This window comes from Patella vulgata, chromosome 8 (assembly GCF_932274485.2).
Source record: "Patella vulgata chromosome 8, xgPatVulg1.2, whole genome shotgun sequence".
NCBI lineage: Eukaryota > Metazoa > Mollusca > Gastropoda > Patellidae > Patella > Patella vulgata.
This window is the reverse complement of record NC_065886.2, coordinates 36243938-36269023: the sequence shown is the minus strand read 5'-3', so window position 1 is coordinate 36269023 and position 25086 is coordinate 36243938. Positions and strand designations below refer to the sequence as shown.

Below are 25086 nucleotides of genomic sequence, written 5' to 3'. Positions count from 1 at the left end.
GTAAAAGGCTAGTCCTATGTCACATTATAACTCTCTCCTATATGTATGTTACAAAGAATACCAGTTCTATAATCCGTGATAGGTATACATGTAGTGAACAAAATGACTATACATGTATGTATATCAATTATATAGCCTACATATTTACTGTTTCAGGTTCAAATAGATTCCTAGTCTTAAATAATTGAATGTTGATGTCTCTTACCTTTAAAAATCCATCCCTCGATTTCACAATCTTATACTAGTTATACATTAATTCTTAATCACAAATATTCCCCAGGTCTTTATACTGTATACTACACAGTGCTAAATGAAAAGTTGACCTTAAGTCCTCTTGACTGTCTTGAGTGTAAGTTGATAATAGAACAACACATTGTGTCATATATTATGGTTATTACAGTGAAATGATCCATATACATGTACTGTAACTGTTTATGACAGTGAAATAAAAGTATCTAGGACAGTGAAACAATCTGTATTTAGATAAAATCATACATAAGCTTACATAATTCAGCTAGTCGATCGCCCACGTGTCTTGATTTTTTTATAAATTTATTCAGGTGAAACTGTTGTATTTATTGTAATGTTTATATAAGGTACAGATATATGTCAATTGAAGCGTTATAAATAGAACAGGTAAAGGTGTTATTATACAAGGTAGATCGTTGATGTCTTGTCAACCATAAACCTCCACTGGTCAGTTGTATGTAAAACTGTATATCATTATAAACCTCCACAGAGGTCAGCTGTGTGAAATCCTTTATCATTACAATAATAGGTCTAGCGATCTTAACTGAAATACAAGTACAGTTTATTACTGGACAATGTTTTGATTCAGATTCTCTGGTCATTATCAAGCCAGTTGAAATGTTACTCAGTAATAAAAAAGATCATTGTATTCCACAGAATCATGTCCTGTGTATTCATGATGAATGACTTAAAACATTCAATGGGTCAGTAATGTAAAAATTCCTCTTTTGTCATAAGTCTGACCATTTTCCCCATGATAATAAAAAAAAAGGTCCTACACACAGAAATGATATAGCAATTTTATTTTTGTTTTAAATGGAAGTAAAACAGTTTTTGATAGAAATGTTTAAAATAAAAGTAGGATTTGGAGTAAATTGTTTGTGTAATTTTAACCAAATCAACTCTACATGTATAACGTTAAGTCTACCAGTGATATATACCAAGATTGTGATGTGAAGTTGTAGTGCTGCAACCTTATAAATCCATCAATTAAAAGATATTGCCAAATCATCAGAAAATATGTTTGTTGAAAATAGTAATTATCTTTACAAGTATTTTGTAGTGTGGGGTTCGATGATATTTGCTGAAATTAATAACATTACAAGTGCTTGTGGGAATATATGTATTGCAAATCCAGAAATACTACCATGTAAATTGTCACTTACTAAAGTTTGTGTGTTGGGAGCAGACACTTTCTGAAGCTTGATGGCAGACATTTTCTGAAGCTTGAGTGATGGAGCAGTCACTTACTTTGGGAAACAGTCACTTTCTAAAACTTGAGTTGGGGAACAGTCACTTACTGAAACTTGAGTTGGGGAGTAGTCACTTACTGAAAGTTAAGTTGGGGAGTAGTCACTTACTGAAACTTGAGTTGGGAAACAGTAACTTACTGAATCACTTGGGAAACAATCACTTACTGAAACTTGAGTTGGGGAGTAGTCACTTACTGAAAGTTAAGTTGGGGAGTAGTCACTTACTGAAACTTGAGTTGGGAAACAGTAACTTACTGAATCACTTGGGAAACAGTCACTTACTGAAACTTGAGTTTGGGAACAGGACTTACTAAAACTTATTATTACATCAACAAATACTGTTGATAAATATATTTGTTGGCCAAATAAGTATGTCTTTGTTATTATTGTGTATTGTAAATCTTTCATAATATTTCAGTTAATGTGATACAGGTATTGATTGTTATAATAAAAATAGATTTGGATTAACTCAAATAATGATATCTAACAATTCTTGATTATGTTTTGTCCATTATAAAATGTAAAGGGAATTAAACCTGTCATCAGTTAATAAAAGAGTTAATCCTCTATGCTTCAGACCAACATTAAGTATAGAATTGGGTTGATATATACATGTATGATGTTCTATTTCTATAAGTGGTAGGGCAAGCTCTATATAGTCCAATTTTTGTTTCAAATGATTATAAAGTTTCAGTTTTGTCCCATAAAGAAGAAATCCAATGAAATACACAATTTATTTTTACCCAAGTCAAATGAGCAGCTGGGAGAATAAGATTGTGAAGCTATGTTAATGCAAGAACGATGATTATAGTCATCAACAAGATATACAATATTATAGTTATACTTGTTTTTCTATATTAGGAGCCACGGTGGCTAAGTGGGTAGACGCTGGCTCGCAAGCAGGGAGATCACGTGTTCGATCCCTGCATTGGTCAACAAAGTTCATAAGCATTTTCCAGCGTGGTTTCCCCTTACCAGTGGTGCAGGACGGAGGGACTGACAAGGACAGCTGTCTAGTCATTCGGATGGGACAAAAAACCTAGGTTCCGTGAATAGGTCCATGTATACATTGGCAGGCACGTAAAAGATCCCTTGGCAGTTGGAATTAGATATAAGAGTAGATCATAGTGCCGCTGTCTGGGCAAAATTTCCCTCATAGCACATTGTATGGCGTATGCCCATCTTCATTAGCCCAGTCGGAGCAGAACAGTAGGATGTATTTCATTTCATTTTCTGTATATTACAGGTTGTTTGCACAAGATGTAAAAATCCTACACCAGAATTAAAGGCAAAAATAGAAGAACTTTTACAAGGTAGGGCCTATAGCTTAACATTCATGTCACCATGCTTACCGAATTTAATGTTAGTTTCTTGGGATTTCTCAAAAAACTGAGATCAACCTGTATACTTGTTGGCATGCTCATAAAAAACCCTTAGCAGTTGATAAAAACTTAATAAGTTGATGCCTTTATGTCTAGTTCCTTTCGGACAAAGACCTCTGACAATTCCTGTCTCTCCGTCCATAACGAGACGCAATATAAAAATACTGCTCTACCCCTTCTCTGTTCTAAGGCTATTTTTAAATCCCTACCTTCTATTTTTCACCCTAATTCTCCTTTCTTTGTCAAAACTGATCGTTTCTCACCAAATCTGAGACAAATTTATAATAATCCAACACTATTTTCAAGTAGAATTTTACGATTCAAAAATAAATACAAAATATGTTTGAATTGGTTAGTCAGTTCTAGACTTGTGCATTCACATCTTGCAGTCTTTTGTTAATGTTTTTGAATCACATGCTGTATCATAAGACCTGTCATTGAGTCAACTGGCGTGGTTTCGAATCCCCGGTTGTACGTGACAAGGAGTAGGGTCGCCTGTCCAACCTCGTGGGTTTTCTCCGGGTCCTCCGGTTTCCTCCCACTGCTAAAGACCCCTACGCACAAGCGAATTATTGAAATAAAATTAAAACCATATGTTAGTCCCGAAATGACCTGGTTTGTGTCGAGTGGCCGTTAAACCTCATTTCTCTCTCTCTCTTTTGAATCACAAAAATTGTGGCTAGGAGGGATTCCTTTTGGTGAAGAAAGAAGAATTATGGTGAAAAATAGAAGATGAGGGCTCAAAAATAGCCTTAGAAAGGAGGTTGGGTTGAGAGGTATTTTCATATTGCAGCTTAATAGGGACGACGAGGAATGGCCAGAGGACTTTTTTGCGTGAGATACCATTACGAAAGTAATTACTTTATGCTTGTATGTTAATATATATTTTATAGGTTTATGTTATGTGCCACTCTTGCGTGCTGAAGATAATACAACGGCTCCACACATTGGTCAACCATGGTCACCTGACAATGTTCTGGAATTCCAAGATTTACAAGTCAAAAATCCAACCGATCCACATTTAGCAATCCGAGCTTTCGCAGGTCCTATGTCACCATCAAAGGTTTGATTTATTTTACTAATTTATATTTACCTAATGTTACGTTACCAGTAAAAGAAAACACATTGTTTTGCCAGGTGTAAAATCAGAATTTGTCAGCTAAATAATTTGTGCTACTATTCACTAAGCCTCATGAGAGTGGAATGATCTGCCACTGGAAATAAAGGACTCGCAAGATAATTTTGTGTTTAACTCTAAACCTTTTTGTTTAATGTTACATTGCATCATTTTAGCACATTAGCGATCCTTACAAACTGCAATAGGAATATCGGTCAAAAATGGTTCAATTCCGTTCAGAATTTACAAAGATATGTTGAATTGAAATTTCATCCATCTATGCTGCTTCGCGCTGTAATAAGCCTGGTGTCATTTTGTTGTGGCCGAACATAATTGATAGGCCTGTTTTAAATTTGATTCAATCCAGGCCTGAAGATTATTTTTATTTGATTATGCTTTCTCGATTTGAGTATACATGTATTATAGTGTTGATAAAGCCATAAGAAATTTGAAATTCTATCAAAAAATGCAAATGATGCATAGTTACTTTAAGAAAGCATTCTCTTTGCGACAGTTCTGATCTTTTTTGGCTGCCCTGTGAGCATGCTTATGGACAGATATTGCACCATGTAAATAGACTATTATAATATATTTCCATTCCATTCACTGCCAAGATCGTACATGTACGACCTAATTTCCCAATGTCATTCTAGATGACATAGCTACTCCACTGGTGTCATAGTTCATTCTACAGACAACTTGGATCATCTGCTAGTGAATTAGTCTGCTAGTATTAGAATGCTAGTAAATAAACCATTGTGTACCGTTAATGTCATTCCCACATGGCTTGTTTATAACATCAACGTCACTGGGGATTTCAATTGAGGATTGTTTATAAGTTCTATTGTTCAGTGAAGATGGCTGTGAAACACAAAGAGGATTATTTTTCTGTGAAACAAGTAGCCGATTTATTAGCTGATTCTGATAGCAGGGGAGACTATTTTCTGACGGATAATGAGAGTGAACGTGAATCTCATTACAGAAGGGCGACCTCTCCCCATCCCCCGCCCGCCTTAAACCTGGGCAATATACGTCTAATTTTTTAAAAAAGGCCTGGGCAGTGAAAGAGTTAAATAGTAAGTGCAGGAGAACTGCACTACACTCAAAACAAAACTGATTAGACAAACCTGTGGACAAGACAAACTACACAGACATTGCAAGCTATAAACAACAAAATTTGTCAAATCAAGTGAATGAATAACTGTTCTGTTTTTAGGCTCAACTGTTTCATCGTCAGTGGACAACTCCACCGTCCCCATCACCTAATAAGAAGGGGAATCTGTCAAATATACGTAGAGAAGATGGCGATAAAGGGTTGGAGAGAGTCGGAAGGTACATTCATTGATTTATTTTTATTGGAGATCCACAGTGGCTCAGTTACTGAGTTAGTAAGGAGCTGGCTCACTAACGAGGAGGTCCAGGGTTTGATCCTGGTGTTAGTGTCTAGTTGTTGGATGGGACCAAAAACCAAGGCTCAGTGTGAATCATTGGCAGTACATTTAAGTATTCAAAATAATTGCTATTGTGCCACTGTCTGGGAAAATTTCCATCATAGCATGCTGCATGGCATCTGTCAGTCTTTATTATCCTAGTTTGTGCAGATAAGTAGGATGTTCAACTTATTCCATTTCATCTCAAATTTGACCACCGGTAAATACATGTAAGTTTAATGACTAATTAAGAGGGGTCTTTATATGACTGTAATGTTTATATTTTACAGAGACTCTTTTATCAAGACCAGTATAATATAATATTTAATGGAGATATTTTATCAAGACGTATGTGTTTTATATACATGTACATGTATAATACCCCCTGACAGTTAGAAAATCGAATTAGGAGTAAGCTGCGGTGCTGCTGAGAAAATTGTTCTCCCAAAATGTTTTGTAATATTAAAACCTATATTTTCTTTTACAGACAGATAGCTCAAGACATGCACGTACCATGGTCAGAATACTGGGAATTTCTTGATGCATTCGTTGATTTCTCCACAGAGAAAGGAATTAGTGTGCTGGAAAACTATTTAACTAAACAATTAGCTACAAATGTTTACAAACAGTGGGTCAAGGCTCATTCAACGCTTATAAATAACGTGTGTTTAGATTCCACTATAGCCTCAGAATACTCCACACAAGATAGTTTCACGGAACAAAATTCAAACCTCTCCGTTGATTCCGAAGCGTCTCCACTAAAAAATGATCTGTTTCGGCATAACAAGATTGATAGAGATGTTGTGAAAGATTTTAATAATAGTGATAATGAAATATCAGAGGTTTTTGCTCTAAATAAGGGTGAAAGATTGTTGGACTCAAGTCTGGCTTCCAGTGTAAGGTCTGATCTTTCGATCAGAGATGTTGAAGAAGGAGTCGTGCATACATTTAACCCAGAAAATAAATCGTCGCGACCACTGCTGCAACCGCCTCGTTTAAAATATGGTATAGCGGCACCAGAAACATCCATTAATACTCAACCAATTCTAGCTAACACAGTCACTCAGCAGAATCGAAATGATACGCCAGTTGTTTGGTCAGAAAGTGATGAGATCAATATTAATTTAACAGATGAAATCAAACTGTCGACACCAAGTAAGGAACCGTGTCAGTATGATTTTGAATATTCTCCAAGTTCTCAAACAAACCAAACGAGTACACCCGGAAGAAAGGAAAACTGTCCATTACAAGCTGAGGGAATCGACTCACCGGATTGGAGAGATGCTCGTGTGAAAAGTGAAAATTCTGAAGATTCTTTTAGTGGAAATCCAACCTCTCCAGATAACGAATTAAGTAAAAGTTCTGGAACCCCTGATAAGAAATCAGACTTGAATCTCGATGATAGCGTGCTGAAAGGATTTCAGAAACTTCAGCTGGGAAGTAGTGATGATGACTCTTTCCGATCAGCGGTTTCGGATGTTTTTTCTACACCTAATAATCGACTCGAGATGTCGTTTAATAGTCAGCTGACAAACTTATGTGATGATCTGAAACAAAAACTCATCTTTACCCCTCGTAACCGCCTGTCACGTACCGTTTCCGTGGTTTCATCGTTAGCTGACAACCAGGAAACGTTATTCCTTCAAACAAAACAATCAAATTTTAATTTTGAAATGATGAAAACTTTATCAAACTTTAAACCAAGTACTGATTTTCCTGTTCCGGTGTTGTTAGTTATTAAAAGTGAAAGTAGTGGTTCTAATCTCACGGATTGCGATATTTTAACGGACTGTGTTATATTTGAATCTATCGAAGAAACAAATGTTGTTACTATTCGTAGTAATTTGATTATTTCCGTGGCAACACAACAACAAAAGGACAAGTTATTGTCAGTACAGAGTTCTATGATTATGAGTTTGTGTATTAATAAGGATGATGTACCGAGCTGTGTAGAGTTATCTGTTCCTGCTTTATTGACTAGACTAGATCTAAAAGACTCTTTCTTTATTTTGGGGTAGGTTTTAATTGGATTTATTTATGAATGAAACAATTTAAAAGTTTATTTTCACAGTGTAGATGTTCTTGGGTTTGCTGTGCCACAGCAGTCATCTAAAGTGTGGGGCTACAGATCATATATATATACAGTATAAAGGTCTTTCAAATCCGTTGCGTGTTTGACCATGTGGCTATACATGTATGTAACATTACAAGAAATATCTGTAGGTTTTTTCCCCAGATATTTTCTCCCTCTGCAATAAAATCTGCCTCACAATATGAAATAAATTGACTGGTTGGTGAAATTTGTCTGTCAGTCAATTCACATGTAATGAAATAAGAATGTCAATGAATGTAATCTTAAGATTGTATTATACATGAGCTGAATCTGCCTTATGCAGATCTTTCGGTTGGCCTATATATAAATTATTAATTAGACATTTATTTACATGCCAGGCCCATAATCAACTCTGTTGAACTTAAGTTGGTTTTGATTTTCAACAGACTTAAACACGATTGGCAGTTAATGATTTAATTTAAAAATGGATAATCAAGACTTTGTTTATTATCGAAACAATGGTAGCAATGACAATCAAGACTACTCTGTTCTGTAAACGAGATAACTCCGCTCAGAATGGAGTAATTTTACTGAAATTTTCAACATATTCCCTTTTCATAAATGTTAATGTTTGTATTATTGTAGTCAACGTGCCAGTAAATTGGATCAAGATATATTTCGAGCTCTGGTAGCAGATGATAAAGATATGAGTTATTTCCCTTTAACTGGTAAATGGAGAAGGAATGTGACAACTCTTCAGGCAGATAATCAACAGAGGTTAGTTAATAACCCCAATCTTTGTCTGATGTTCATACATGTATGTGGATGTAGTTGTGATTTAGTTAAAGTATGGCCAGACAATATTTATATTATTTTATTTCTTGTAGATATATTTATTCACAAAATATACAAAATACAATGCATTTTTTTTCTACAAGATTAATCTCCCACGATATTTCTATTTTAAAATTTGTACATGTACATGTATATATAAATATATACACACATACTCGCCCACAAGCATTTAAATAAAAAAACATATTTTTCGATTGATATACTGTATCAACAAAAAGATATCTATTTTGTTTTGGTAAATATGTATGCATGTATATAATCGAAATGAATCAACCGTGGTGTTAAAATCACATTAAATAGGACTGTGTTAGAAAACATAATTCCATATTGTATCGATTATTACATAATATTTGCACCAACCTATTTTGGATACAACAGGATTGGACAAAAGTCCAATAATAAATAGCCGTTTAATCTCCAATAATTTTAACTTTTTTTTTCAGTTGGCCGAGTCCTGCTAGAATACGTAAAGAGAGTCGATTATCTGGTGAATTTCTCTCAATGAATCCATTAGTGATGGGAAATCTACTAGCCACACCTTCATCTTGTCGTTACTCATCTCCTATAAACGGACAGAGATCATCTCTCTCACCTTCCGTCTTCCAGTTCACACCACGTACATCCAGGCTCACCTCTTCACCCCGAGCCCCCAGATTTAACCTGGAGAAACATCTGGAGGAATCAACACATGAAGATTTATAATCCATTTATAATCCATATAGGAAACATCCCTACAACTCAAGGTGTCTACAGATAAGGAGCGGACTTACAACTGTTACAAACATCTAGATGATTAATAATCGAGAAATGAAGTATCATTTTTTCTTCATGACTGGCTGACCTATAACTTTTCACAAACAAATTTACATTTAAATAAAATCCAAGACTGTGATGAATTACCTCCTAAATGAAAGTCCTTTCGATGGGTGGAAGAATCTGTATACAGTGCAGGCAAGATCAGATCTCAATGATACGGTTGGTTACCAAAGTAAAATAATAAAGTAAATTTAATATTCCCCAAGCAACAAACTTTACAAGACTGTAGAGTAGAAGTAGAGTAGTTTTAATCCATGATGCGTTCTTGGCGCTTGCCCTTTTATGTTCCTGGGGTCTTTCGGCCCAGTTTCCACTTGTCTGTGGTGCAAGATGTGGAGAGCCTGGTAACATAATGGTGTCATGGCAAACATGGATCTATCTTTAAGAGCTAAAGGTCCAATCCAAGATTCCCCTGGTTGTCTTTTGGTCAGGTTGTTTTCAAGTACATGTACATGTATGTAAGGGCCAATGTGTGAACAGTATTTTAAAGAAAGAGACCAGTAGCTCGAAATATTGAGAGTCTTTTGAAAACAATCACTGATTTATTTTACTGGATTATGTAACCCATATAGCCCAGTGTTCTAAAATGTTCTCTTATTATGATGATTTTAATCATAATATTTGTAGAAACATTGTGTTATATGTAGCTATGATACACCAGCCCGTCAGTATATATAAACAGTTTAGGAATTTCATTTTTTATGTGTGATGGAGCCACGTTGGCTCAGTGAGTAAGATGTTGGCTTGCTAACCTGGAGGTCCCGATGTTTGCTAAGAAAGTTCATCTGGATTTTCCGGCGTGGTTCTCCCTTTTAATACTGACGTGAAATTGTCACTTCGGTATCAATTCGAATTCTAGTAAAAGTTAATAGAAAGGGAAGTAATTATATAGTTCAAACAACAACTTCCATCTAACTTGCAAAATATTTAAAAGTGAATACTATCAAAAATGGAATAGTAAATTGTATAACAATACAATACCCTTTAATGATATTCTTTAATAGAATATGATACATGTACATAACACATATGTAGGTCAAACAACTATTTCTGACTAGGTCACAAAATACTAAATCCTCTCTAGTCTAAATAGAATTATAAATTGTATAATAAAACGATATCTAATAATAATATTCTTTAAAGATACGATATATAACACACACATTTAGATAACATTTCAGGCCTAAAGAAAGACCTGCAATAGGCAGATTTAGCTCTTGCATAATGTATGTTTAAACAATTCTGACAAAGCATCTGGTATAATATTGAATTTACCAGGAATATTCAGTTATCAAGTTATATTCTTGAAGCATCAAACTCAATCTTAAAAGTCTTTAAATTTTACTTTTCATTTTGTTAATAAATGTTAAGGGGTTATGATCTGTATAAATCAAACATGATACATGTAGTTAGCAACCTTAACATAATGCTGTAGAGACAACATTATGGCTAAACCCCCCCTTTTCTACAGTTTATCAAACCTTTTTGAAAAATAATCAACAGGGTGATCAATACCGTTTTGATCTTCTTGAATCAAAACTGATCCCATAGATAAATCACTAGCATCAACTGCCAGCTTAAATTGTTTTCCAAAATTCGGAGCCATCATAATTGGTTCAATGGTGAAAAGGACGTTTAATTGTTCAAATGCAATCTGACAAGCACTATTCCAAAAGAATTTAATATCTTTGCGCAGCAGCCTTCTGCTATGTGAGCGAACTTCTAGCAGAGTTTTCGGTAATACACTACCATGACCCTAATTCTCATAAGCCCATTTCTTGAATTGGGAATAGGAAATGTATCAATTACCTCGATTTTAGACGTAATAGGTTCTATTTCACCACCTCCTGTAACGTGGCATGAAAACCATTCTCTAGCATGTCCAAATTCGCATTTTACTAGATTTACAGTTAAATGTATCTGCGCCAATCGACTGAAGAAAAGTTCAACGTATACCAAATCATTTTCCAATGTACCACTTATACAACAATGTTCAAGGTCGCCTAATATTTTATCAACCGAGTTCTTCATGTCCATTGGCATTACTTTGTACTGGCACAACCCTTTAGGTGTGACAAAGCTGACACTCGTTTTGCCCTTTCTGTTAAAGGTATTTGCCAATTTTATTTTTTACGTCGTTCGGGTGTATTGACTGTATAGTCTACATAGCCTAATTTCTTATCAATAGTACATGGTCCGTAGTATCTTGTCCGCAAAGGTTTATTAAGAATTGGTAAAAGAGTCAGAATTCCATTACCTGGATTGAATGATCGTTCTCTTGACTTTCTATCATACCAAACTTTCATTTTAGACTAACTTCGTTTTAAATTATCTCCTACGATTTCGCAAGCTTTATTAAGCTTTCATATTACATATGAAAGCTTATTGTTTCTGTTAAGATTATTATTGTTATTTTTTTTTTGTGTTTTGTCCACAAATCGGATTTCTCAGAATCTAACCATAGGATCGTTCTGAAACTTTTACCTATCCCCCCAAAAATTGGTGGTGGCTGTTGATTAAATATATTTTCAAAACGTTTTACGAATCCGAAATCACCGAATTTTACGAAGGAATGCATTTGACCTACAATGCTGTAACTCTGTGACTATTTGACCTATTTTACTAATTCTTTTTTCTTTGAGTATCTTGAAACATTTACTTCAAATCTGCAATTTCGGATTTTTTCATTTCGAAAATTCGTCGCTGTCATTTCGAACCGGAAGTTATTACCAATTTGACAACTTCTTTAATAGTTGTGCGATTTTCGTGAAATTTAGAATGTTAGTAGATCTTGCCAATGCGACTTCAATGATGTCCTTGGAAATTTTCTAAATTATCTCCCCTTGGTGAAATTAAGGATCAAAGTTTTCAAAAAAATCGTCGAAATATAGGTCAGAATGACCTAAAAAAAAAATTCGATACTAGACAAGTAATTACTGATTCGTACACAAAATATGGAGTTTGTCGATTGAACCGGAAGTGCTACCATCTTTAAACGTGAAAAATCAAAAAGGCTTTTTTGCTATTTTACTTACAGACTCGGGCGTCATATTTTCGGAATCCTGGAAGGAATACCTAAAAATCTATCGGATCAGAATTTTGATTTCGGTCACGTGGTGGTCACCATTTTGAATTGAAAATGAAAAATAGAAGCAATTTGAAGGGCCGGGACTTTGGAACACAAGAACTCTCCTTCTAATTAAGCTAGAATGTTCAAACTTGGTGTAGGCGTTCACTAGGTCAATGTCATGATTGAGTTCAAAGATGAGCATTTTTTGCCTAGGGTAAGCAGAGATAAGCAAGCGGATTTGTTGATTCTTTAGGGCACGATGACATTGGTTATAATGAATGGAGGGCGATGAAACTCTTGTCAATCGAGAGGCTAATAGCTGGCCTGTTGTGTGAAATCATTGTATCATTTTTTATTCGAATTTCTCCTTTGATGTTTTCCGTGCCGACAAGGTTGTTTTCGAGTTTAGCTGGATTTGACTTCGCGCATGCGCTACTCTGGAACCAAAGGTACCATGAGTACTAAATTCCGGCGAGCAACTTTTCACGTTGGTACCTAGGTACCCTGAAAATTTCAAGGTGATACCTGCATTCATTCAAGTCGTTTGTTCTTGTCACCTGCCTTTCGTCGTTTTTTTTCTAAGTCAATTTACGGCTTCCATGAGGGGAAAAAAGTGGAATTTCGCCGTGACACCGGCACCGATTGTCCGAAAACCATGAAATTTGGACACAATACGCCCATTACCACCCCGGACTCTGTGCCTTACTCCCATTTTGATCCGATTAAAAAAAAAAAAGTTTTAGCAAAAAAACGATTTTCGGAATTTAATATTGGTTTTAATTAATTTTGAAATTGCAAATGCAAAGAGATTTTATCGCCTCTTCCGTATGTGATAGGTACTGGTACTATACACATTATCCTTAAAAGACAATTTTTTAAAATGACCGTAACGATGTATCGACACTAGAAACCGAAATCGCCTATTTTGACCTTTTTTGACTGCTGAGGCATCATTCCGGTGGTCCAAATCTCTGGAATTTCTAGCGGTTGGCTGCGCCGCGATGATATTTATCACATACTAAATTGAGAAAAATCCTCAGATATCAAGAACAATAAAAATTCGATAAAATACGGCAATTTTTTAAGCAAAAAACCTTTGATTGTTGGGGGCGGGTTTTGAATTTATTTTGAACGTTCTCGGAATCCAACACTCTTCTATTTTTAATATGTGATAGCTAGAATCCCAAGGTACACTCTGTGCATATTTGAAGGCAATCGGAGCACAGGAACGTTGCCTGGGCAGAGCAAATCAAAGGCTTCTTCGTCTTATGACCTTAAACACTGCGTATAAATTTAAAGTCAATCGGATATTGACAGCAAAAGGGGGGCGACGACAATATACGACCACATTTCAATGTGGGCCTATAAAAAGTAAATCATTGCCAATAGAAAAGACCCACCTTTCCCCCAACAACAACCATGTAATGCACTAGCTATAATGGGGATTTTTCTGGAACACAGCGAAATGGGTCTTTTAAAATGTTCACAAGTGTATCACAAGGAGGGTTTGCTTCTTCTCTATGGGACACCCGATACCACTTCTCAACGAGGAATTCAGTCACACAGCCAACACCATTTTGTATGTTTGTGTAATCTTTATTCAATATAAATCAAGTAATACAAATAAAAAAATACTTGGATTGATGAAAACATAATTTTTGAGAGTTATTCATACATGTAGCATAATTGTTCTTATTTAAAAAATGTACATGATTACATGTTTGTCATAAACAACATTAAATAAACAATCATGTTTCTTCACGATAACAGTAACAGTATAACAATTGTATGAAATATATTTTCCTTTATTTTTTTTTATTTTTAGAAAGGCCACTTCCTTGGTTTAAAATATACCATAAATTGTAGTTATCTAACATATACTTCCATGTATGTTTATCTAACAGATTACCACGTCGCCTTATCTAACAGAGAGTAAATGGTATACAATATCAAATTATAATCTACCAGCATTACTTGTTTCAGTAATTTAATCGTGTGTTATTCTTGTATTTAAGTGAGAAGAGTGAATAAACTATCATGGGTTGAAACAAATATATTGGAGTAGAAATAAACATTGTATATTGGTTTGCAAATAAATAATTGGTACAGATAATGCAATGTCAAACAACATACTTTTTGGATTCGGTACAAATACAACCTTTTTATCATCAATGAAAATAATGTGATTTCAAAGTAACGATGAATAAAAAAACATTGCTTATATAAAGTACATGTAATTGGGTTCATTTAATTCACTTTGTATCTATAATATACATGTAGTATTAAACAATAAATATATTGATTAATGCCAATTCTATACAAATCTCATAGTTGTATTCATGTTTTCTTTACCATAACAAGAAACAGTACAACAGATTTAGTAACAATATATTCCTTTCTACATCCGTCAGAGTGGTTGATGATTCATAGATTCTAATAACCCCTTTTGAAGTTTATATGAAAGCTTTGATATCTGCTATGCAGATCTAGTTCGGTTTGTTTTTAGATTCAGCTACATAATTCAACAAACTATACTGTTGGTCATCAACGAGCTCTTTGTACTTTTTCCGTGGTCAACGAACAGTGTGACCAAAAATTAGTTCATATTAGCTATTTCATCATTAGGAACTGCTTTATCAAAAAGTGCCTTGGTATCGGGATCACTTGCTTGTTCTAGAATTAATAACTCTTTTGACAACTTGTCAACACCCATTGTTTTAAAATAAAATCGTCCACATCAAGAGAATTATGTATAAATTTGTCAAAAATGGTATCTGATAACTCATCGGCGGCTTTAGCCATAGCACGAGTTACAGCACATGAAGGAAAAATGCCAGTTTCGAAATCATTTTCTATCGGTTTATTGGATATGAGTGGATTGACTACCACTTTATCGCTCGCTAGCTAACTCATTCCCCAAAATGGTTACGTCATCCTGTATCTGGTAATTTTTTTACAGTTTACAGGTTGGCGTTATCGTCTATCAGAGCCACAAAACCTTCGGAAATAAACGGATTATAGGTTCCAAAAACATCGGGTAGATCGGATTTGACTGACTTTTCTTGAATAAATCCAACTGATTTAAGGAAAGTTTTATCTTTCGCCCTTTCCTTCTTTGAAGTATCCAACATTCGGATAAAATGTGACCAGGCCTTTTACAGTAGGAACAAACTGGTTCAGATTTCTTGGCAGGTTCATCACCCGAAACAACAGCTTTGTCGCTGGCTGAGTTTATTTGAAAAACTTAGGATATGTGTTGTGATTACTTTGTCTGTGAACTGTATTTAATGTGACCATGTGGGTGAGTGAATAGTCGTCTGCTGCAATTGCCGCAAGAGACAACATGTCGATTTTCTATTCATAAACGTGTTTTAATGTTTGCATTAACACGTTTTAAATTCTTCAACTAATATTAACTGTTTCAGATTTTCGAAATCACTAGCAACCTTTCTGCTATCATACAAACCTTCAAATAATCTTTTTTTTTCTCTACCGAATTCGATTAATGTTTGAGCATTTGACTTTTTACAATTTCGAAATGTTTGCCTTTAAGCCTCAGGAACTAACTCGTAGACATTTAGAATTGAGCCTTTTAATTCGTCATATTCCAAACACTGCCCACTAAATAATGAACTATATATCTCTGTGGCTTTGCCAACGAGCATGCTTTGTAATAATATGGTCCATGAATTTACTGGCCAATCTAAACTTTTTGCAATATTTTTAAAGTGTAGGAAACATTTATCCACTTCTCTTTCATCAAAAGGTGGAAGAAATCTAACATATTTAACCACATCGAATTTATTTCAATCTAGTTTATTTCTTTGTTCTAATTGTCTTAATTCTAATTCTTTCTTTTTTTTGACCTGAATATCTGATTCTTTAAGCTTTAAATCCATTTCAAATTCTATTTCCAATTCTCTAATTTTATGTTGCTGTTCCAATTCCTTCAATTTTAAAGGATCAGTATCTGAAGTTAACGCATATTCCACCACCTGAAGATAGCCGAACGACAGTCTTTATCTCTGGTTTTTCATATTATCAGTTATGTCTAAAGTGCTGACCTAGTTCTAACAAGCCATTTTTAATTTTAATAATTTCCTACAGTTGGATTTCCAATCAAATCTCCGGTATTTAATACCATTTTGAAAAACGGATGTTATTTCAAATAAAAGTAAATATTAAATTAAGAATTAAACTATATTAAATCGTCGGACAAACCCCCACTTTCTGTTACGGATCAACGTGTGATAAGTTAAAAGAACAGAATAATCGATATATCGGTCTTAGAATATTACCCAAGAAGGTTCCAAATATATACAAACTCTTCTAATATATACCCCCCCCCCCCAAAAAAAAAAGATAACATAATATGTATAAACCTTAAAATAATGGGTATAATGAAAACGGCATAAAAGTCTTTACAGAACAAAGGAATTATCTCTCCTGATAAGTAAAGTTAGTTAATAGAAAGGAAAGTAATTATAGATGTCAAACAACAAAGTCAAGCTCACAAAGTATATCCTATCAAAAATGGAATAGTAAATTGTATAACAAATGAATGCATTTTAATGATATTCTTTAATAGAATATGTAGGTTAAACATTATGCAAGAGCTAAATCTGCCTATTGCAGGTCTTTCTTTAGGCCTGAAATATTATATAAACTATTAATTAAACATTTATTAACAAAGACCATAATGAACTCTCGATGTCATCGGATACTCGAACTAGAACGGTTCGCCATTTAAAAAATTATTTTAAAAATGGGAAAGCTGGCCTAAGTCTTAAATATACCAGTGTCCTGGTTACCACCATGCACACGTCTTGTCAAAACTGCAAACAGTGATAACTTGGCTCAGAATGAAATAATTTGAATGAAATTTTCATTTTACATTATCTATTTTTGAGCCATTATAACAAGAATGGTCAGCTCTTTATCTAAATCTTACATAATGTATCTTTAAAGTAAATGGTAATTTTACTTTATGTCGGAATTCCAACTGCCAAGGGATCTTGTACGTGCACGCCAATGTATACACGGGACCTCGGTTTTCCGTCTCTTCCGAATAACTATACAGCTGTCCTTGTAAGGCCCTCCGCCCTGCACCACTGAAAAGGGGAAACCGCGTCGGAAAATATCGATGAACTTTCTCGGCCAATGCGGAATCGAACACGCGACCTCCAGGCTAGCGAGCCAGCGTCTTACTCACTTGGCCACCGTGGCACCCTGTATAATAAAACTATATCTTATGATACATAACAATTACTTCAGTGGCATTTAGTAATTGATTGTATTCCATAGAATTGTTTCCTGTGCATTTCCAGCTCTATTCAATAGAATATATCAGGGACCGCTACTTTAAATTTGTGTTAATTTCAATATATTATCCTTTATGTTTATATTCAATCAGGATACAATCTGTATATTGTTATGGATATACTGTAAAGTAACTTATCATTTTATATACAATGTTTCTAATCCTGTATTGTTATGTATTTTGTAGAAAATAAACACTGTATAATGTAATGTATATATACATTTTATCAAAACAAGTAATATATAAGATCTACAATGTATCAAACCGTGTAATATTGGTGTATAAAGTCAACACTGTATCTATATACAATGTATCCATTCAAATAATATATGTCCAGTCTGTAATATTTATGTATTAAGTCAACAATGTATCATGTTGTGTAATATTTATGTATCAAGTCAACAATGTATCATGTTGTTATATTAAACTTACTGTAATTTACTTACTTTTATAATTGTTTATATTCAATAATGCAGAATTTGATTATAAAGAAATTATAAAACATGTATGTAGTCTGCTCTTTTATGGTATAGATATTGTAGTGCAACACTCCTATCAGGGTTATTCGGTAAAATAGGAAAAATAGGAAATAAAATGAAATGGTGTTTAAGGTCCTGCTCCAACTGGGCTAATGGGTGCGTCATACATTGTGCTATGTGGGAAATTTTGCCCAATCAGCGGTGCTACACCATACTCTTCCTGAATTCCAACTGCAAAGAGATCTTTTAAGTGTACGCCAATGTGACACTGGACTTCGATTTTTCGTCCCATCCTTACCATACTTTGTCCCTGGTCGGGCCATCCGATGTCAACTACGCAGAATAGAACAAAGATTATGTAGACACCATGGCTTCAGGTAATATAAGAAGAAAGCAGGGGACTATTAAAATGAATCTTTCCGCCCGATAGTCCACCTATCTGTTTGTCCGTCACACTTTTTGGGACACAATAACTCTCCTTCTAATTGAGCTAGAATGTTCAAACTTGGTGTTGGTGTTTATTTTGTCAATACCTTGTTTAGGGTAAGCCGAGATAAGCAATTTGATTGGTTGATGTTTTGGGACAAGATAACTTTAGTTCTAATTAAGGGAGATTGATGAAATTTGGTGTATAGTTCGGTAATTAGCATTTTCTGCTCAGGGTAAACAGAGCGATAAGCAATTTTAGATTGATCGAATCTTTGAGGCTCGACAATGTTGATTCATATTGAATGGTAGTGGTGATACGTCGTGTATAGTTTCATTACATCAATAACTTAATAAAGTTGGATGCTGAACATTTGCTTCTTAGGCAAAGTAGAGACTTCGATCTGATTGGTCGAGACTTTGAAACACAATAACTCTCCTTCTAATTGAGGTAGAATGTTCAAACTTGGTGAATGCCTTGACAAGGTTCGATCAGGCGCATTTACGACTAAGGCTAAGCAGAGATAAGCAATTTGAGTGGTTGAGACTTTGGAACACAATAACGTTGGTTCTAATTGGGTAAGAGCGACGAAACTCTCGGTATAGATTCATTATATCAGTACCTTGACTAAGTTCGATGATGAGAATTTTCTGTTTAGACCAAGGAGCGATATCGGATAAGCAATTTGATTGGTCAAGGCTTTGGAACATAACTCTGCTTTTAATTGAGGTAGAATGTTTAAACTTGATGTAGATGTTCATTAGGTGGATGTATTGATTGAGTTCAATGATTTTAACATTTCCCGCTAAAGTTAAGCAGACCTAAGCAATTTCATTGGTCGATGCTTTGGGACAAAATACCTTTGATTCTATCTGCTGGAGAGTGATGAAACTTAGTGTATAGTTGATAATCAGTTTGATTGCTCGATACTTTTGCAAAAGATAAATGTGCAATTAATTAATATTTGTCATCCATGTATTTTGAGATTTCGGCGGGGGCACCAGCTTAACTGTTGGCTTGCTTCATTTCTGGGGATCACGTGGCTAAGTGGGTAAGACGCAAGCTCGCTAGCCTGGAGGTCGGGTGTTTGATCCCTGCATTGGCCGAGAAAGTTCATCCAGATTTTCCGGCGTGGTTCTCCCTTGTCAGTGATGCAGGTCGGAGGGGCTGAAAAGGAAAGCTGTCTAGTCGTTCGGATGGGACGAAAAACCGAGGTCCCGTGTACACATTGGCGTGCACGTAAAAGATCCCTTGGCAGTTGGAATTCGATATAAGAGTAGGCCGTAGTGCCGCTGTCCGGGCAAAATTTCCCTCATAGCACACTGTATGGCGTATGCCCGTCTTCATCAGCCCAGGTTAGGAGCAGAACAGTAGGACGTTAAACTCCATTTCATTTCATTTTGTTTCATTTCTTTTCATGTTTTTCCATCCAACGATTAGACGATGTTCAATTTCCTTTATTGGTCATCCTGCAAAGACTTTATCCTAAGGTATTATTATAGACAGTGAGTGTCCATTTTCCTAGGAATTAGCTGAGAGAACCAGAAACAGTTAACTCTCACTGAAACAGTTAATTACCACTGTCGAATCTACTTAACAACTGTCTTAATCAATTACAATGATCTATCGAAAGGGTTTAGGCACGTACGGTACGGCACGTTTGGGTGACTCGATACACATTACTGGCCATACTCGATACACATTATCTACAACGATTTTAGCCGAAACCCCTAAGTATACATCGAGCATTTTGAGAAGTATTTATTCCGCTTTCATGTAATAGAAAAGTTTGGGCTAACTAGTCTGTATGTGTATGACGGATGTGAAACGGGGTAGAACCGCATTACAAAAAAGTATACTAATTATTAGATATGGTGACCATTCAGGGCAGAGATCTATTATCGAAGTAGATAGTTCTCCGTGTGCCAAATGTATTTGAATATATTACAAGTATCGCAGCTTAAACTGTTAAAACGTCTACATTAATATACATATTCCAGATTTAGTATAATTACAAGCGGATCAATGGCAACAAATTATTCCGACTTTATGGTATCTTTAACTTCACGTAACACGCACATACGATGGTTAACGATGCTATTCTTGTGTTCTCTCTGGACACCAAATTATCACCAGTTTATTACTCTTTATAATAACAGGGAGTCGCACCTTATAATAATAGAGAGCCGCGTGTTATCGGCTGTAGACAACTCATCTAACGATGTCCATTCATTAAGATACAATAAACTGAGCCCATAAATTATAATCAACACTGTAAACTGTGTTAATACAACTAGATTGTGTTTAAATCTTTAACACCGTTCATTAAATCATTATGAAATACCCGATCGAATGATTTCGCACCGAACTAAAAGGGGTTTGTTTACACCCCGGTCAAAAGTTGTTACAACTCAAATCGAAGTGTGACAGTCGTTTTATTTATTTTTAATACTAGACACTTGTCCGAAACAATAATTTTAGACATATCGGCTTTATCGCCATCTCAGTTCGACATTTATATCTTATTAAACAGAGCTACATATTTACGACTGCGTTTGGAACAATGAGAGGTGTGCGTTTTATTGTTCAAAAAAAGGGGGAGTCGAATGTTGATGTTGTCAATAATAATATGATACTAAGAAAGTATTATGACAGTTTTTGGCATGTCAGTTTTTCGATTTCCTTTAAATACCTTGAGTTCTAAGGTTAGGTGTCCAGTCCAGTTTCTGGTTTTCTAGGGACGTTGTCGTTTCACCAATCACGACATCATGGGGGTAAGAAGATTTATTTACTTTGACGTTTAGGTTAAAATTTGGCTCTATTTTATTTACTTTGAAAAAGTTCTTTCAAAATGTCTCATATTTTCGTAAGGCATGATTTCCGTGTTCAAAAAGGCTGCTACACTTTAATAGACACGGTTTCAACTTCGGCGATTATTTATAATATCATCCATCAAACTACTTTTTAAGTATATTTGATATTCCGAATACAGATTTGAAGTATCTAAAGCCGTACTCACACAGGGCGATTTTTGCTATGACACGCCACGGTTATGATGGTCTGGGATTGGACAAAAGTCGTAGCGTGTGAAGATAATATGGGATTCGATTATTTGTCAAGACTGTTTAACGTATTCTAAACAATCGGGCCTACCTCTGAGTTTTAAACAAGTTGAAAAATTTAGTAGATCATCATTGTTAATTGTATCGGGCGAGAAGAGCAGTAATGTACTATCGCAGAAGCATTTTTCATCTGTGGTGTAATTGCTGTTGAGGGCTGGAGGATTCTTACCACGATTAGCAAAGTTAGACAGAATATCGTATTGCAGGGCAAATCGCAGTGTTTGCATTCGGCATTACATCGACGACAAACGTTAATTTATCATAAATTGAACACATCGAAATATCGATCAATATCAACATGCCAATCTGGTCACAAGCAAACGTTTCACGCCAACAATTTATTTAGTTTTAACTAGTCTGTTTTTATTTGCTTTGGTAATTTAATTTTAACATTAGATATGAGATTGTAATGGGTTAAAGACGAGATATCATTATGTAGAAGATTCGCGTAGTAAAGGTTTTGTCTTCAATTCGGCGTTTAAAATCAAATGGGCATGGCAATCTCTACACTTAAAAACAGCTTAAAATATCGTCACCACAATACTTTTGGGACTAACATATTTCCGTTTCTATGGTTACTTGTGCGATGTATTGGATGGGCGTCTTTCCTGGGCAACGGCCTACTCTTCATCAAATGTTCGTCCCAACCCAGCGATTAGACCCACTTTCAATCTCAGTCCTTAAGTCAAAAGCCAGCACCACCTGTAATCTGCGCTGAAAACGTTTGATAGGTCTCCTTTTAATCCGATTGCTGCCCAATCATTATTTTCCTCATAACACACTTCATTGGGCATGCCTGTTTTCATTTTCTGGTTTGGCGTAAGAAAGTAGGATCTGATAGGAACAGTGTCTTGTCATTCGAATGTTACGAAACACCGAGAACCTCGTATATGTTGGTGTGTACGTAAAGCAAACATTGACAGCTGGGATTCGAAATAACAGTAGGTTTAGAAAAGTAAGGCGTTAAACATCCTTTCATTCCATCAACTATTTTAGAATAATCCTGTTATGAATTCACTGGCAATTGGTTTCCGAAAAGGTGCATAGTTTTGCTATTTGACACACCGTGAAACAAATAGTACCGTTATGTATTTGAGAAATCGCTCGTGGAGGGGGTGGGTGCGCTATAAATCATAAGGTCTATCATTGAGTCAGGTTGCGTTGTTTCGATTCCCAGTTTGTACGTGACAAGGAGTAGGGTCTCCTGTCCAGCATTGCGGGTTCTCTTCTGGTCCTCCGATTTTCCCCCGCTGCTAAACGCCCCTATACGCGCAAGCGAATTATCGACATAAAATTGAACCATATGTTAGTCCTGGAATGACCTAGTTTGTGTCGAGTGGACCTTAAACACCATTTGGCTCCCCCTTTCTCTCTATATATGAGAAATGCAGTCAGCCTCAAGTGTGTAAAACTATAAAAAGATTAAAGGGATCAGTATTAACTACCAGTTTAAGGTTAAAGGGTTATATTCAGTTAATACTTTGATCGCTTCACGGTACGCGACGGGTACATTAAACGGGTCACCAGGACTATTGAAGGGTGAAATTGAGTAAACAATTCAGTGAGGCTTTGATAAAATACACATATCAGAGAGGCCAATTCAAACTTGAAACCGGTTCGCTCAGAAAACAATTCTGAGTTCTAAATCAATAATTTGGAAAAAGTTTGTTCGAAAGTTAAACCCCCAAAAAAGACAAATTTGGAAAAAATCCAGTTACCTATAATTCCAATCATAGGCGTACGGAGTCGATGATTGTTATTGGGGGGGGGGGCGGAATCCGAAATTGTTGAAAAAATTTTGGGTTACAGTGGGCGGCGCCAGTATTTCAGTCTTTTGCAAGAGGTGAAGGAGTGGAGCTTACCATGTAGGGATCCCCCAAAGATAATTTGGAAAATTTGACGGCCACAAACGCGTTTTCCTGCTATTCCAGCAACTTCAAGGTGGTCTAATAATATAGCCTATAATTTAGGTGGCTGACTCGAATTCAAATCAATGAATCAATCGTTTACAGTCCACGGGGCCGGGACCGTAGAAAGAACATTTTGAAAAATTAACTGCCACAAACACGTATTGGCTATTCCAGCCCTTGAATACAATTACTTCAATGTGGTCCAATATGCCTATGGGATAGGATGGCCAGTAAAAGGACATTAGTATAAATGTTTTTAGATTCTATTTGGAGGTTTTAATGTTCGTTCTCCAAACACCAAATATGACCCTTCTAGTTTGAAATTATAACAAGTTTATGACTTTAATCCAAAACTGGGATTTTGCCATGATTTTGTAGAGAGGGAGAAAGAGAATGGAGTTTAACGTCCACTCGACACAAACTAGGTGATTTCGACACATAGCTAGCGCGTGGGAGGAAACCTGAGTACCCGGAGATAACCCAGGAGCTTGGACAGGGGACCCTACTCCTTGTCAAGTACAAGCGGAGGATCGAAACAACTCTACTTGACTCAATGACAGACCTTATGATCAAACGCGCACGCGTTAAACCATTAGACCACCGAACCTCCCACCATGATTTTGTAACATTTGAATGTAACTTAGATTTATTGATGAAATTTCAAGAATTTGATAAATAAAATATTATCTTTTTTTTTGCAGGTCTTCGTCTGTTTCTTGGCTTCTGTGTCCATGAGCATCGCCATGGTGATGCCCAACATCCATCAAATTCATCAAACTAATCCCCATCGAGGATCGGGAGACCCTCAAGGAGCTAACAAATTCAATCCTAACCAAGACAATTCTGGATTCATTCATCCTGATCAGATTCATTTTCCCAGTATCAACCAGGACAAATCTGGCAATGATGCTCATTTTGATGTTTCAAATTTAAACCAATTCCCCGACTTTAGTCATGGTTTCGACAACAACCAAATGTTTGGTGGGAACCATTTCCCAGATCACCAATCAGACAAATCGGACTTCCCCAACTTCAGTGGTCATAAGCAAAACATCGATGGTCAAGCAGTCCAAAAGTTTGACGACAACCATATTAACGATTACTTTCCTAACAGCGGCAAATTTGAAGGTCACGGTAACCAAGGACACGAAGTCAATCTTCCCACCATCCAATCATCGGCCGTGGATTTCCATCAACCAATCCATGATTCTGTTCAACCCATCCACAATAATGGCGTTGATTTCAAGCAACCCATTCACGATTCTCTTGAGCCCCATCAGAATGTAGATCTGGACTTCCATCAGCATAATCAACCAACTCAAACCAACAACGGCCATCTTCAGCAACCAAGACATATCTCTATTGGAATTGACCACGAACTTCCGGCCTACAACCATGGCAAGCAAAATGGGAAAGAACAGACTATACAGTTAGGACAAAACGGCCAGGAAAATGGAAATGATGCTCAGCAACCCACACAGGAGCCAAACGTCCAACCTGGTAATGATATGTCAGCATCAGCAAACGGACAAGCTCAACAAAATGGTAATGACGTTCAGCTACCCACAGAAGCACCTGTTCAGGGGAATAACGATCAACCCAC

General features: G+C 35.8%; 2 protein-coding genes across 2 annotated transcripts in view; one reads left to right on the top strand and one right to left on the bottom strand.

Annotated features, from left to right (window-relative positions):
- LOC126829529 (phosphatidylinositol 3,4,5-trisphosphate 3-phosphatase TPTE2) overlaps positions 1-284 on the bottom strand; it is a 60750-nt gene extending 60466 nt beyond the window's left edge. The window contains exon 1 of the mRNA XM_056102776.1: positions 206-284. The gene's annotated coding sequence lies outside the window, so the exon portion shown is untranslated. The remainder of the gene's footprint in view (positions 1-205) is intronic.
- LOC126829528 (ankyrin repeat and LEM domain-containing protein 2) overlaps positions 1-11506 on the top strand; it is a 48698-nt gene extending 37192 nt beyond the window's left edge. Inside the window, exons 6-11 of the mRNA XM_050559455.2 lie at positions 2749-2815; positions 3778-3947; positions 5218-5333; positions 5919-7445; positions 8130-8261; positions 8783-11506. Coding sequence (XP_050415412.2) covers positions 2749-2815; positions 3778-3947; positions 5218-5333; positions 5919-7445; positions 8130-8261; positions 8783-9041 — 2271 coding nt within the window. The 3' untranslated portion in view covers positions 9042-11506. The remainder of the gene's footprint in view (positions 1-2748; positions 2816-3777; positions 3948-5217; positions 5334-5918; positions 7446-8129; positions 8262-8782) is intronic.
- The last annotated feature ends 13580 nt before the right edge of the window (positions 11507-25086 follow it).